At 37.6% G+C, this 14,994-nt stretch overlaps 1 protein-coding gene across 1 annotated transcript in view; it reads left to right on the forward strand.

The window, feature by feature from the left end:
* The window catches only part of tubgcp4 (tubulin gamma complex component 4), a 59,118-nt gene that overhangs the window by 39,576 nt on the left and 4,548 nt on the right, over positions 1-14,994 (forward strand). Inside the window, exons 13-16 of the mRNA XM_073025555.1 lie at positions 124-253; positions 1,375-1,552; positions 10,885-11,019; positions 12,730-12,846. Of these exons, the coding sequence (XP_072881656.1) occupies positions 124-253; positions 1,375-1,552; positions 10,885-11,019; positions 12,730-12,846 (560 nt within the window). The remainder of the gene's footprint in view (positions 1-123; positions 254-1,374; positions 1,553-10,884; positions 11,020-12,729; positions 12,847-14,994) is intronic.

The raw sequence follows: 14,994 nt of genomic DNA on the forward strand, positions 1-14,994 counted from the left end.
TGCTTCAAACATTTAACTATTGTGCTTTCATTCCCAAGTGTTAATTGTTGCTAAGTATTGTTTGCCATTATCAGCTTTGCCTTATGTTTCTGTATGTTTCCCTATCTCCCTGTGCACACATAGATTCAACACAGAGCCGTGATGCATCATCTTCCCCTCGTGAAGCCCCTACTTCTGGCTGGTCTGCCCTGGGACTGTCGTATAAGGTGCAATGGCCTCTGCACATCCTGTTTACCCCCGCTGTACTGGAAAAGTAAGTTTAGTTTGTGAATTGGTCTTCCTTATTTTTCCTCCTTTCTTCACAATCATTTTGTCTGGCCAGTCAATCCATATACTAACCACTCTCTGGGAGAAAAAAGTTGTTCTTTGGGTTCCTATTAAATTTCTCCCCCTCACCTTAAACCTGGGTCCCTGGTTCTTGATTCCCCAACCCTGGGGAAAAAGACAGTGTGCATGTTGACCTTATCTATGCCCCTCATGATTTCATTCAACTCGATAAGATCATCCCCCATTCTGGTACAGTCCAGTGAACACAGTCCTAACCTGCTCAAACCCTCCATAACTCAGTCTGTCAAGTCCCAACAGCATGCTCATAAATCTCGTCTGCACTGTTCCCAGCTTAAGTGATGATACAAAACAAAATGAGTTACTGGAAGCTGCAGAATTCGATTTGGGGGCTATGTATCTTTCTGTTTTTACTTACAGATTCTGAATTTTTTTTTTGATTTGATACCTCATCTGAAAGATAATTCTTACACTCAGTACCTACCGCCTGTACCTAATAGCGTAATCATTGAGCAAATGTTTGTGATCTTCTGCTGCTGCAGCCCATCCACTTCAAGGGTCGACATGTTGTGCGTTCAGAAATGCTGTTTTGCACACCACTATTTTAACGTGTGATTATTTCAGCTACTTTCACCTTCCTGTCAGCTTGAACCAGTCTGACCATTCTCCTCTGACCTCTCTCATTAGTGAGATCTTTTCGCCCTCAGAACTGCCGCTCACTGGATTTTTTATTTGCATCATTCTCTGTAAACCCTAGAGACTGGTGTGTGTGAAAATCCTAGGAGATCAGGCAATGTTTGAGATACTCAAACCATCCTGTCTAACACAAACAATCATTCCATGGTCAAAGTGACATAGATCACATTTCTTCCCCTTTCTGATGTTTGGTCCGAACAACATTTCTTGACCATGTCTGTATGCTTTCATGAATTGAGTTTCTGCCACATGATTGGCTGATTAGATGTTGGCATTGACAAGCAGGTGTACCCAATAAAGTGGCCACTGAGTGTATGACGCGGGGCAGATTTGTAGCTCGGGCTACGTTCCAAGTTACGTGCTCCTTGCCCCATCTGGTATTCTCTTCCTTAGGTATAACATTGTATTCAAGTACTTGCTGAGTGTACGGAGAGTGCAGGCAGAACTGCAACACTGCTGGGCAGTGCAAATGCAGCGGAAGCACCTCAAGTCCAACAAGACGGATGCAGTCAAGTGGAGACTGAGGAACCACATGGCTTTCCTTGTGGACAACCTACAATACTACCTACAGGTAATCAAGACCAAAGCAGGGGCTAGATTATAAGGACCAGCTACTGGGTTTGTAACTCTGGAATGTCAAAGCAAAGGACTGGTGGAGAAATACGAAGAGACCATAAGACACAAGAGCAGAATTAGGCCAATCAGCCCATTGAGTCTGCTCCGGCGTTCCATCATGGCTGATTTATTACCCTGCTCAACCTCATTCTCCTTCCTACCTTCTCCCCATTACCTATGATATCCTTACTAATTAAGAACCTATCAACCTCGGCCAATGACTTGGCCTCCACAGTGATTGTGGCAATGAATTCCACAGGTTCGCCACCCTCTGGCTAAAGAAATTCCTCCTCATCTCTGTTTTAAAGGGATGTTGTTCTCTTTGGAGTCTCTGTCCTCCGGTCCTAAGCTCTCCCACTACTGGAAACACCCTCTGCATATTACTCTATCTAGTCCTTGGCTTCCATTTTGGTTTATTTCTTATGTCCTTCATATACGTGAGGAGTAAAAAATTTACGTTACATCTCTGTCTAAATGTTCAATCAAAGTAATTTATAATAAATAGAACAGGCAATGTAACATAGAAATATTCAGGGTGAGTTAATCAGGTGGACCTGACCTGGTGGAAGAAGTTGTTCCAGAGCCTGTTGGTCCTGGCTCCTATGCTGTCATACTGTTTCCTGGATGTTAGCAGCTGGAATAGATTGTGGTTGGGGTGACTCGGGTCCCCAGTGATCCTTTGTAATCAATTTTGCATGCTGCCCCAGCACCTCCTTGCACTGTTTTGCTTGTTGACACATACAATGCAATTGCTGTATGTTTCGATGTTCCTGTGACAACTATAGCTAATCTTTCATTTTAAAAATCTTTTTATTAATTATTTTTGAAGATGAACAAAAAAAGATACATTAAGTAAATATGTCATTATATACAATAAAGAATTAAATTAGCAAATAACTGATTAACAAAGCTAAGCAATATATCAATAATAATAATAATAATAATAAGAGAAAATAAAGTGTTAAGAATATTTTTTTGAAAGAAAAAGAGGGGGAAAAAAAGAACTCCTGCTAACTAAAAAAAAACAAACAAAAAAACCCATTGGGAGCACAACCCCGGAGCTATACATCATACAAGCTACCATAGAAGAGAAATATCAATCCGCCAACTCAAGTCCACTTAAAAAAAATTGGAAGGAAACCATATTAATTAACTCAAATCAAATGATAGTAGCGGACAAATGAACCCCACCTTTTCTCAAAATCAAATCGAGGATCGAAAGTTTGACTTCTGATTTTCTCCAAACTAAGGCATAACATCACCTGAGAGAAGCATTGTATCATTCAACAGATTATTTGTTCAAAATGTGGGAAAAACTCAGTAGATTGATCAGCACCTGGTGGTGGTGGGGGAGGTGCAGGATATAGGAATAGTCGACTTTGTGTCAAAACCTTGCATCAAGACTGATGTATCCCTAATGGATCTTACTATCTTCCCTTTCGGTTAGTCCTGATGAAGGGTCTCGGCCCGAAACGTCGACAGTACTTCTCCTGTAGATGCTGCCTGGCCTGCTGTGTTCCACCAGCATTTTGTGTGTGTTGTTGTTTGAATTTCCAGCATCTGCAGATTTCCTCGTGTTATCCCTAATGGATGATTGTTTACTCCCTTTCACCACTTTGGTCCCCGGGTTCCAGACCCCATTCACAGAAACCTGATGTTTCATCTTTTTCTTCCTTTCGATGTTGCCCTATCATATTGTTCTCTCCCTCTTTTTTCAGCTTTAGAGATCTGACCCTTTCATCCACCACCCTCATCTTTCTTCTGTTTCTTCCTCAACTCTTAAACCTCACTGGTTAGGTGAAATTCACCATTCATTCTCGTCCCACAGCTCTACTGCCCATCTCACTCAATGTTTTAGGAACAGCTTCTTCCCCTCTGCCAACAGTTTTCTGAATGTATAATAAACCCATGAACATTACCTCACTATTTTTGCTCTCTTTTTGCACTGCTTTTCAAAATGTTAAGAATTATACATGGATTTAAAAATTATACATTAATTGGGCCATTGGTTAATCGTGATAGCTGCTTATTGGGACAACTGTTAAGTACAATCAAGAAAACAGCTGGATTCCCTTTGTTTATTTGGGACACTATGCCACTTAAATGGGACAGAAGGCTATTGCCAAGCAGTTTCTAACTCGCATCACTCAAGTGCACTTGGGTGGCCATTAGACAGTATACTACTGTGCTTAGAGTGAACAGATATTGAATCATATCAGTTATGTGTATTTATATTCAAAAGCAGTGATTTTTTTGTCACTGATAGTTGGCAAGAAATAAGATGATTCAGAACTGTTTTGCTCACTGCGGTGTCAAGCATTAGGCTGGAGATGCCAGAAAGCCTGGGAGAGTAAATGAAGTGTTTTCACTACTTCAGCAAGTTAGGAACTGCAAGGAATTTAAAGGTATCAACAGTCATCTTGATTGTTACAATGAAAATGAAGGGTTGGAGGATGCAGTCATTGAAAGTATTGTATGAAAGTAGTCCATATTATCTGCTCTGGTTTTGTTTATTTACAATTAATAGAACATGGCATTGTACACTGGATGAATTCCTCCATCGATAACTATTAGGACCTAATACACAGTTTTATACTACTGTTGTAGTATTAGTAGTGTTCTAATTTGTTCTGTATTTCATTTAATTACATAATTTGTTACTCAGTTAAACTGTAGTTTGTCTTTTTTATACCTTTTTAACTATTTCCATATTTAAACTTTGGCTAATTGAGGCAGGTGCTCAACTGGGTGAAAATGTACTGGTCCCGATGTGTCCCATTTAACCAGAATCCACTATATTTTGTAATGTAATTGACAGTATTTTTTAATGTATTGCACTGTACTCTGCTGCAAAACAATTTCGTGACATATGTCAGTAACAATAAACCTGATTCTGATTTTGATTCATTGACTCCCACTGTGCTATATCTGGCTTCAGTTTTCAGCAATTTACAGCTCAAAATACTAGGTGCAGGATAAAGTACCTGTTCCAGCAAAACATGTCTTGTAATTGTGGTCTGAGGATGCTGAACCAAGCTGTATCTCCACGCTGGCTTTGTGTTTGCTCAGATGACAACCTTGCAAAGCTGTCTCCACCAACAGAACAGAAACATTGACACAAAGCTGGCGGAATCCAAATCCCTCCATGCATTGTGTTGCAGTGTCTTTCCCCTTGATGCTTAATGCTGGAGGTCACCAGGAGATTCTCATGTAGTGAGCACTATTTTAGATTCGCTCCATAACCTTTACTTTTTTAACCTATGATCACCCTTATTTAACTTATCTTTACCTACACCAGAAGATTCTTGTTACTTTCTTGGACTTATCTTTAAGAGTGTACTGTGAATTTTGAAGAAATGAGTACAGAAATGGCTTTAAGATCTAAAGGGCGAGACCTTGGGAAAGATTCTAACGGCAATGGAAAGAAAAAAAAGACTGACGTACTGAATTGACTTATGATACGTTATTGGAGCTCTTAAATGAAAAATTTGAAGAACAACGACAAACTTTCAAAGAAGATTTAAAGGCTTTCCAGGATTCTCTGGATAAGATTGGTCATGAAGTTAAACAGCATCAAACTTTAATCGCAACTCTGCAAGAGGACGCTTGGAAGCGAGACTTGAAAATCGAGAATCTGGAGCAGAAATTATCTTTGGCGATTAAACAGTTGGAAATACTTAAAGTCAAGAGTGTTGATTTTGAAAATCAATCTAGAAGACAGAACTTATGCATACTTGGTCTCCCGGAAGGAATCGAACAAGGAGACCCCTCAAGGTATTTCCCTCAACTTTTAAAGGATGCGTTCCCTTCTGTTTTCCCAGATAGTCCTCTGTTACTTGATCGTGCCCATAGAATTATGCGCCGATCACCAAGTTCTTCATCTAAACCACCTGTTGTAATTGTTTGATTTCACTATGTGCACGTTAAAGAGCACCTTATTCGTTTGGCTCGTTGTTTAGGGATGGTTAAATTGCGAGAATTCCAATTTCGGCTTGTGGAGGATTTCAGCCCAGAAGTGATGAAGGTGCGGCTCGCATTTAAACCTTCGATGTCTGAATGTTACGAGAAAAACCTAAAACCAGCGCTTTTATACCCTGCGAAACTTAGAATCTCGCCTTCAAATGCACTACGACGTGTTTTTCTCTCCACATCTGATGCTCGAAGCTTTCTGGATGAGAATTATCCTACTGCTTCGGTTTCTCGTCACTAATAAATGTATGGTTTTGATCGTTACAAGATAATTTTTGTTTCCAAAACCAGATTTTGTTTCTGGTTATTGGTGTAGGTTTATTTTACATTTTATATTCCTATTAAAGTTTTTCTTTATCGACGTACTAATCTTATTAATTTACTTACTTTAACCATTGTATTTTATTTTTTGGTCATTATTATTGATTCTCTGAAGGTGAATTTTTAAAAAGTTTTGATATATATCTTTTTTCATTTTTTGTGTAACTAAGATGGTGGCTTCTTTTTTAAAATACTTCTTGCTTTTTTTTGATTTTGTCATTTTTTTTGGTCTTCTTCCTATAATGCCTTTCTTATCACATCCTAACTTTTATTTGTTCAGGTTTTAACCCGATTTATAAGTTACCAGTGTTCATATTCTTTTTGTTTTCTTTTTACTAGCAATTATATTAAGAAGTCTGTTTTAGCATAGTGTTAATTACTTTTTAGGATTTTGGGTGGATTTTTTTTCTCCGTTATATATTTGGAGTCGCCTTCTGGAGACCTGGGGGTAGATTTAGTGTCACGCTTTTTTTCCCTGGCCTCCTTTAGGCTCAGGAGGATCTCTTTTTCGTGGGTGGGGGGTTTCTTTCTAATTCTATTGGTCTTTTTATTAGTTTTTCTAGTTTTTTCATTTGGACTGATTTCAAACTACTAAAATGTCCGATGTGTCGTCATTTCCGGTTCCTCCACTTATTTTTGTTCCTCTTCCGGGTGCATGAGTTCATACTTTGGTTAACTCTTTATATACCAAAGGGTTGATTTTAGAAATATGGCTCAGCCCATTAATTTTGTCTCTTGGAATACTAATGGCTTAAACCATCTGATTAAACGGAAAAAGATTTTTAAAGTATTCCAAAGACTGAAAGTGCATATTATTTTTGCACAAGAAACTCATGTGAGGAAAGAGGTCAATCAACGTTTTTTTAGGTTTTGGAGGGGTCAACAGTACCATCCGAATTCGAATGCCAAAGTAAAAGGAGTTTCAATTTTTATTGACTCCTCTATTACATTTGTTCAACATGATATTATTTCGGATCCGAATGGTAGATTTTTGTTAATTACTGGGTTACTTTTTAATAAGAAGGTTGCTATGGTTAATGTTTACGCTCCAAACGTGGATTCTCCTGATTTTTTTAAGTCTTTATTTACTTCTCTACCTAATCTAAATGAATATATGTGAATAATAGGTGGTGACTTCAATTGTTGTTTAAATCCTTTGCTGGATAGATCTATATCTATTCAGACTTTACCAAATAAGTCGGCCACTTATATCAATTCTTTTTTGACTGATACTGGAATTTTCGATATTTGGAGATTTCTACATCCTAAGGACAAAGAGTTTTCATTTTTCTCACATGTCTATCATTCTTACTCGAGAATTGACTACTTTTTCATTGACTCTCGTTTTATTCCATCTGTCATTGGTTGTAATTATGACGTTATAGCCATCTCTGATCATGCTCCAATGAAACTTTCTATTAAATTAATGGACACAGCTCCTCGTACTAAGCAATGGCGATTTGATTCTACCTTACTACAAGATCCGGATTTCGTTAAATTTATAAAGGAACAGATTGATATTTTCTTTTCAACTAATTCCACGGATGAAATCTCCTGCGGAACACTTTGGGATACTTTTAAAGCATATATACGTGGACAGATTATCTCCTATTCTGTTGGTTTGAGAAAATGTATTAAGAAGAAAACTCTTTTATTGGTTGATAAGATTAAAGAAATTGACAAGAAATATTCGATTGCTCCTAATAAGGAGCTTTATAAACAAAGGGTTGAACTTCAAATGGAACACAGTTTATTACTTACATCTTCGATTGAAAATCAATTAATGAAAACCAGAAGTGATTTTTATATACATAGTGATAAATCGGGTAAACTGTTAGCTAACCAATTGAAGAATGCTTCGGTTAAATGTCAAATTATTAAGATTCGCCAACAGAATGGTGAACTGACAGTTAATCATGATGAGATAAATAAATCTTTTCAAGATTTTTATACCTCCCTGTATCATTCTGAATTTCCTCATGATCATAATACCAGGCATGATATTTTAGGGAAATTGAATTTTCCAAAATTATCATCAGAAGAACTTTTAATATTAGAAACTCCTATTATGGATGCAGAAATTAAAGGTGTTATTTCCTCTATGAATTCTGGGAAAGCACCAGGTCTAGATGGGTTTTAAAAGTTTTTTTTCCTGTACTCTTTCTCCTTGGTTATGCAGGGTTTTTGAAGAAGCAATTAGACTAGGTAAACTACCACAATCTTTTTATAGAGCTTCCATTTCTTTAATATTGAAAAAAGATAAAGACCCTACTGACTGTGCATCCTATAGACCAATATCTCTATTGAATGTAGATTCCAAGATCTTTTCCAAGTTACTGATGACCAGGCTGGAGAAGGTATTACCTCAAATTATCTCGGAGGATCAAACTGGTTTTATTAAAAATCGTTATTCTTTTTTCAATATTAGGAGATTATTTATTGTTTATACTCCTTCACGCAGTACCTCAGAATGTGTCATTTCATTAGATGCAGAGAAAGCTTTTGATAGAGTTGAATGGCCATATTTATTTACTGTGCTTGAGAAGTTTAATTTTAGTCTGACATTTATATCCTGGATTAAATTGATATTTCATACTCCAGTAGCCTCGGTTTTTACTAATAATCAAAGATCTCCCTTTTTTCGTTCATTTCGGGGTACCAGGCAAGGCTGTCCTCCTAGTCTACTATTATTTGATATTGCTCTGGAACCTTTGGCAATTGCTATTAGAGAATCACCTAACATTTTTGGCATTACTCGAGGGATAGATATACATAAGTTATCATTATATGCAGATGATCTGTTATTATACATTTCTGATCCTGAGAAATCCATTCCTGCAGTTATATCATTATTGGCTCAGTTTAGTAATTTTTCGGGGTATAAATTGAATCTTAATAAGAGTGAATTGTTCCCCTTAAATAGACAGGTTCCAATTTATGGAAATTTACCTTTTAAATTAGTTAATGACTTTTTTATATACTTAGGGATTAAAATTACAAGAAATCATAAGGAGTTATTCAAGGTTAATTTTTTACCCTTAATTGATCAGATTAAATGTTTGTTTACTAAATGATCACCATTGTCTTTATCTCTGATAGGTCGGATTAATGCTATTAAGATGATTATTTTACCCAAGTTCTTATATATATTTCAAGCGGTACAAATATTTATTCCAAAATCCTTTTTTGACAATGTTGATTCAAAACTTTTCTCATATATATGGCAGAGTAAAAATCCTAGATTGGGTAAAAGATATTTACAGAAGTCAAAGAAGGAAGGTGGATTGGCATTGCCTAATTTTAGATTTTATTATTGCGCAATTAATATTCGATATTTGAATTGTTGGTTAAGGGATTTGGATTTATCTCCTAGCCCTCATTGGGTAAATCTGGAAACTAAATCTGTACAAGGATTTTCTTTGGGTTCTATTTTAGGGACTTCTCTTCCCTTTGTTCTTTCTAAATTGCATAAACGAATTGACAATCCGATAGTTAAGTAAACTTTACGTATATGGTTTCAATTTCTGAAATTTTTTGGGTTGAGTCAGTTTGTTTTAGCAATTCCTATTGTATCCAATTTCTTTTTTCATCCCTCTATTATGGACCAAGCTTATTCAGCTTGGAAGACTGAAGGTATACTACGATTTTCTGATTTATTTTTGGATAATTGTTTCATGTCTTTTGAACAATTATCTAATAAATATAATTTGCTTAGATCTCTTTTTTTTTTAGATATTTACAGATTAGGAATTTTTTAAACACTGTACTTCCTACCTTTCCAAAACTTGTTTCTTCGGGTATTTTGGAGAAATTGTTAGAACTAAATCCTTTTCAGAAAGGTGTAATATCAAATGTTTACAATATAATTATGAAAATACGTTCAGAGGCCTTTTATAAGATTAAAGATGATTGGGAAAGACAACTTAACCTTACTATCCCTATTGAGAATTGGGATAAAATTCTTCAATTAATTAATTTATCCTCTATATGTGCTAAACATTCATTGATACAGGTTAAAGTAGTGCACAGGGCTCAAATGTCCAAGGATAAATTGGCTCATTTTTATTCCCATATAAATCCTATATGTGACAGATGTCATTCTCAGATAGCTTCTTTAACTTGTATGTTTTGGTCATGTCCGCTTTTGAAAAAATATTGGAAAGACATTTTCGATATTATTTCCACGGTATTGAACATTGATTTACAACCTCATCCTATTACTGTAATCTCTGGTTTACCAATGATAGAGTCAATTCATTTATCTTCTTCTGCTTGTCGGATGATTGCATTCCTTACATTAATGGCTAGAAGATCTATTTTGTTGAATTGGAAAGAAATTAATCCCCCTACCATATTTCATTGGTTTTCTCAAACTATGTTATGTCTAAATTTGGAAAAAATTAGAAGTGTCATATATGACCCTTCTATTAAATTTGAAAAGACTTGGAGGCCATTTATTCAATATTTTCACATGATGTAATTCGACCCTGTTCCAATCCTATTTGTTTTTCCGGTTTTGATTATATGTATGTTGAGAGGATCGGAGTTGGGGACACTGATGATTCTTTGTCTTTTTATAGATACTATAAACAGCCCATTTATTTATCTATCTATCTATCTATCTATCTATCTATCTATCTATCTATCTATCTATCTATTTATTCCCTTCCTTTTTTTTCTCTTTATTAGTTAGTGGTTAGTTTGTTAGATAAGTTTTTCTTAGGGCAATAATTCTTTTTTCTCTTTTTCTCTTTTCTTTTTTTTCTCAACATGATATACCTAGTTTTTTGTTGTTGTTTCGTTTATATGATCGTTGTATCATTCATGATTTGGGAAGACTTAACTATATTGTACTTATTGCTTGTGTATCCTTTTATGTTCATTTTAATTTTGTAATTTTGTAATTCCAATAACTATGTATTAATGTTATCATGTTGATATTAATAAAAAGATTGAAAAAGAAAGAAAGATGCTTAATGCTACTTTGTCCCTTTGCAGGTGGATGTCCTCGAGTCTCAGTTTTCACAACTCCTGCAGCAAATAAATTCTATACGAGATTTTGAAAGCATCCGACTGGCTCATGATCACTTCCTGAGTAACCTACTGGCCCAGTCGTTCATCCTGCTCAAACCAGTGAGTATATTTCCCTTTAATGGCAAGAAAGTAATGATTACGTGGTGCAGGTGAAGCCTCAGCTGTTCAGTTTTGAACTGGATGCCAGGAACTTAGATAGCATCAAGGAATTTTGGCCAGATGTGACAAGATGGTGCCAAAGAGTGTGACTCTTTGTGTGCAGCTCTGAAGGGCAACCTTTCAAGAAGGCTGCATCTATCATGAGGAGGGCGTGCCCCTCATCATCCAGGACATGCCCTCCTCTCATTACTACCATCAGGGAGGAGGTACAGGAGCCTGAACATACACTCTCAGTGTTTTAAGAACAGCGTCTTCCCCTCTACCATCAGGTTTTTGGATAGTCCATGAATACTACCTCACTAGTTTACTGTCTTTTTGCACTACTTACTTTCTTATTTTATATATCATTGTAATTTATAGTTAAATTTATGTATTGCGCTATACTGCTGCTACCGAACAATCAAATTTCACAACGTATGTCAGTGATAACAACCCAAAATCTGATTTAGATGAAATAGCGGTATGTACTGGATCATGGTGTGTTGAAAACTGCAATGGCGTGAGGATGTGCCGTCTCTGCTTCAAGCTCCACAGACCCATGTTTAATCCTGACCTCTGGTGCTGTCTGTGTGGAGTTGTGTGTCCGGCCTTTGTCAGTCAGGACTCTGATAAAACAGTTGGGAAGTTGCGTTGCAGTTATATAAGACATTGATGTAACCGCACTTGGGAGTATTGTATAAAGGAAGGATGTTATTGAACTAGAAAGACTGAGGAAAAGATTTACAAGGATGTTGCTTGAATCCAGAGTCGTGCTCTGGGCAACATAGTCTGCATGGACAAGTTGGGTCAAAGGGCCTTTTTTCAAGCTGTAGACTCTGACTCTAAACACAAGAGGATAATTTGCAGCAGCCAAGTAAGCTAAGTGGAGGATAATGGCAAAACTAGTCAAAGGGGAAAGTAATCAAAATGGGTACCATGGTAGAGTGATGGTAGGGTAAAGCTTTAAAGCTCCAGCAATCAGGGTTTAACTCTGTACTTTTACCCTGTGATCATGTGGGTTTCTCTGAGTGCTCCATTTTCCTCAGATACTCCATAGAAGTATCTGTTAGTAAGGATTAGTAAGTTATGGGCATGCTATGTTGGTGCCAGAAATGTAGTGACGCTTGTGAACTGTCCCCACATCCTCTGACTGTGTTGGGTATTGACACAAACAAAGTATTTCACTCAACACACACAAAATGTTGGTGGAACACAGCAGGCCAGGCAGCATCTATAAGGAGAAGCACTGTCAACGTTTCGGGCCGAGACCCTTCGTCAGTAACTGAAAGGAAAGATAGTAAGAGATTTGAAAGTAGTGGGGGGAGAGGGAAATGCGAAATGATAGGAGAAGACCGGAGGGGGTGGGATGAAGCTAAGAGCTGGAAAGGTGATTGGTGAAAGTGATACAGAGCTGGAGAAGAGAAAGGATCATGGGATGGGAGGATTTCACTATTTGTTTTGATGTGCATGTGACAAATAAAGTTAATCTATCTTTGGGGGTCGGTGGTCATATGTGAGAGAGAAGTATTGGAAGGAAAGGGAGGGGGAATGGGAGCAATGGGTGTGCTCCGAAGAGTCAGCAAGGAACTGATGGGTCAATATTAATATTTCACTAATGTAGCTTTTCAATGGGGCAGCAACATTTGATGAGTTCATTTCCACTCTCTGTAGGTGTTCCATTGTCTGAATGAGATCCTGGAATTGTGCCATAACTTCTGCTCTCTGGTTAGTCAGAATCCAGGACCGCTGGATGACAGGGGTGCGCCACAACTGGACCTCTTGGTAACGGTAAGTTCTGACAATCCTGCCCTCTCCACCCATGAGACTGGAAACTGATGGGAATCTGAGCCCAACTCCAGTAGCTGTATAAGGGATCTAGGCTAAAGTTTTGGTACCATATGAGAGAGAGGTTGAAGTACCTCCTCTTTCTTAGTAGTGTGGATGGTATGATTCCTTTGACTTCATTTTAACAGGGGCAAACATTCTCTAAATTGCAAAAGTAGACACTCACAAATAATTACACTGACCATCTTAAAAGTAATTATCAGCTGCATAGTGCATGAGATTGGGCCAAACGTGGATCAAATGTGACTAACTTGGATGGGTGGGGGCCAAACGTGGATCAAATGTGACTAACTTGGATGGGTGGCTTGGTCAGCATGGACATCTTGGGGCAAAAGACAATCCTATCTGTGAGTCGGAGGGTGGGAAAGGGGCTTGTTTGGCTATTGCTGTTTTGTTGTTCTGTAGAAGGTGGTGACCATGCTATTTTGACGTCAGAATGGGTGGTGACACTTGGTGGTTTTCCCCCAGCATATCCTTAAATTGTGCTGGTTCTAATTGCAAACAAGACATTTCACTGTACGTTCTCAATGTACATGTAATAAATGAAGATGAATCTGAGAAGGCTCTCAAAACTAATCAATAAGCTTCAAGACATGGCCTCATACCTCTTTGTGAAACTGGATCCTCAATTTCCTCACTTGCAGACCCCAGTCAGTTTGGATTGGCAACAATATCTCCTTGACCATCTCCATCAGCACAGGTGCACCACGAGTCTGTGTGCTTAGCTCCCTGCTCTACTTGCTATATATTTATGACTGTGTGGCTAAGCACAGCTCCAATGATACATTCAAAATTCCTGACAACACCTTTGTCTTTGGCTGAATCAAAGGTGGTGATGAATCAACATATAGGAGGGAGACTGAAAATCTGGCTGAGTGGTGCTACAACAATAACTTTTCACTCAATGTCAGCAAGACCAAGGACTTCAGGAGGAGGAAAATGGAGTCCTCATTGGGGGATCAGAGATGGTGAGGGTCAGGAACTGTAAATTCCTTGGTGTTCATTTCAGAGGATCTGTCGTGGGTCCAGCAGATAAGTGTCATTACAAAAAAAGAACAGCAGAACTGTGCAAAGGTCTTAGATATATGTAAAATAATTCTGTAAAGTGAAGATGCCTTCAAATATAATGAAATGAAAAGTTTCTAAATACCAAAATATTTACTATAAAGAGCAGTAAACAGTAAAAATCAAATTAAATCAATATTTAGTGTGACCATCCTTTGCCTTTGAAATGCATCAATTGCCTTGTATACACCGTCATGCAGTTTTATAAGAAAATTCACTGGTCAGTTGTTCGAAGCAACTTGGAGAACTTTCCACAGTTCTTCTGCAGACTTTGGCTGTCTTGCTTGCTTCTGTTTCTCCAGGTAATCCCAGATAGCCTTGATGATATTGAGATCAGGACTCTGTGGAAGTCATACCATCTGAAACCATATAAAAGATCCAGGGTACCTGAGACCTTTACACAGTACTGTAAAACTTACTTTTTAAAAAATCTCCTGGCACCAGCAAGTTAGAATCTAGGTAGTTATTTGACAGCATGAAGTTCATCTCAACTCTCTAGTTTTCTGCCTTTCTATTACTCTTTATTCCCTGGTGACATACAAAGAAGTTATGCAGCATTTCTTCACTGCTTTAATGCTTTCAGTATCACTGGACAACAGATTTTTCAAAAGTATTGCTTCCTCAGAATTTTTTTTTGTTTTTGGTAGACCACTTGAAGTTGAACAGAAAAATAATTTAAGACTACTTATATCACGTAGGAATTTAGTGAAACAAGAAATTAACTTTAATTGAATATAGTGTGTTTAACTGCATAATTGTGCTGATGCTTAATGATTTTTGTTTGTACTCAGTGTCTGAGGCTTTTCAATTAAATATAGAACAATAATAAGCTAGCATTAATGGATTCTCGGCTGGCTGGTGGTGTAGTGGCATCAGCGCCAGACTTCGGAGTGAAGGCTCCCGAGTTCGAATCCCGCTGGCTCCCTTGCACGCTTTCCATCCGTGAGCATCGAGCTAGCACTTAACCTTGTAAGACAAGAAGGCCTGTTAAAAAAACGCTGTCACGACGGCATCCTGATGACTCCA

The sequence above is a fragment of the Hemitrygon akajei genome, chromosome 21 (assembly GCF_048418815.1).
Source record: "Hemitrygon akajei chromosome 21, sHemAka1.3, whole genome shotgun sequence".
NCBI lineage: Eukaryota > Metazoa > Chordata > Chondrichthyes > Myliobatiformes > Dasyatidae > Hemitrygon > Hemitrygon akajei.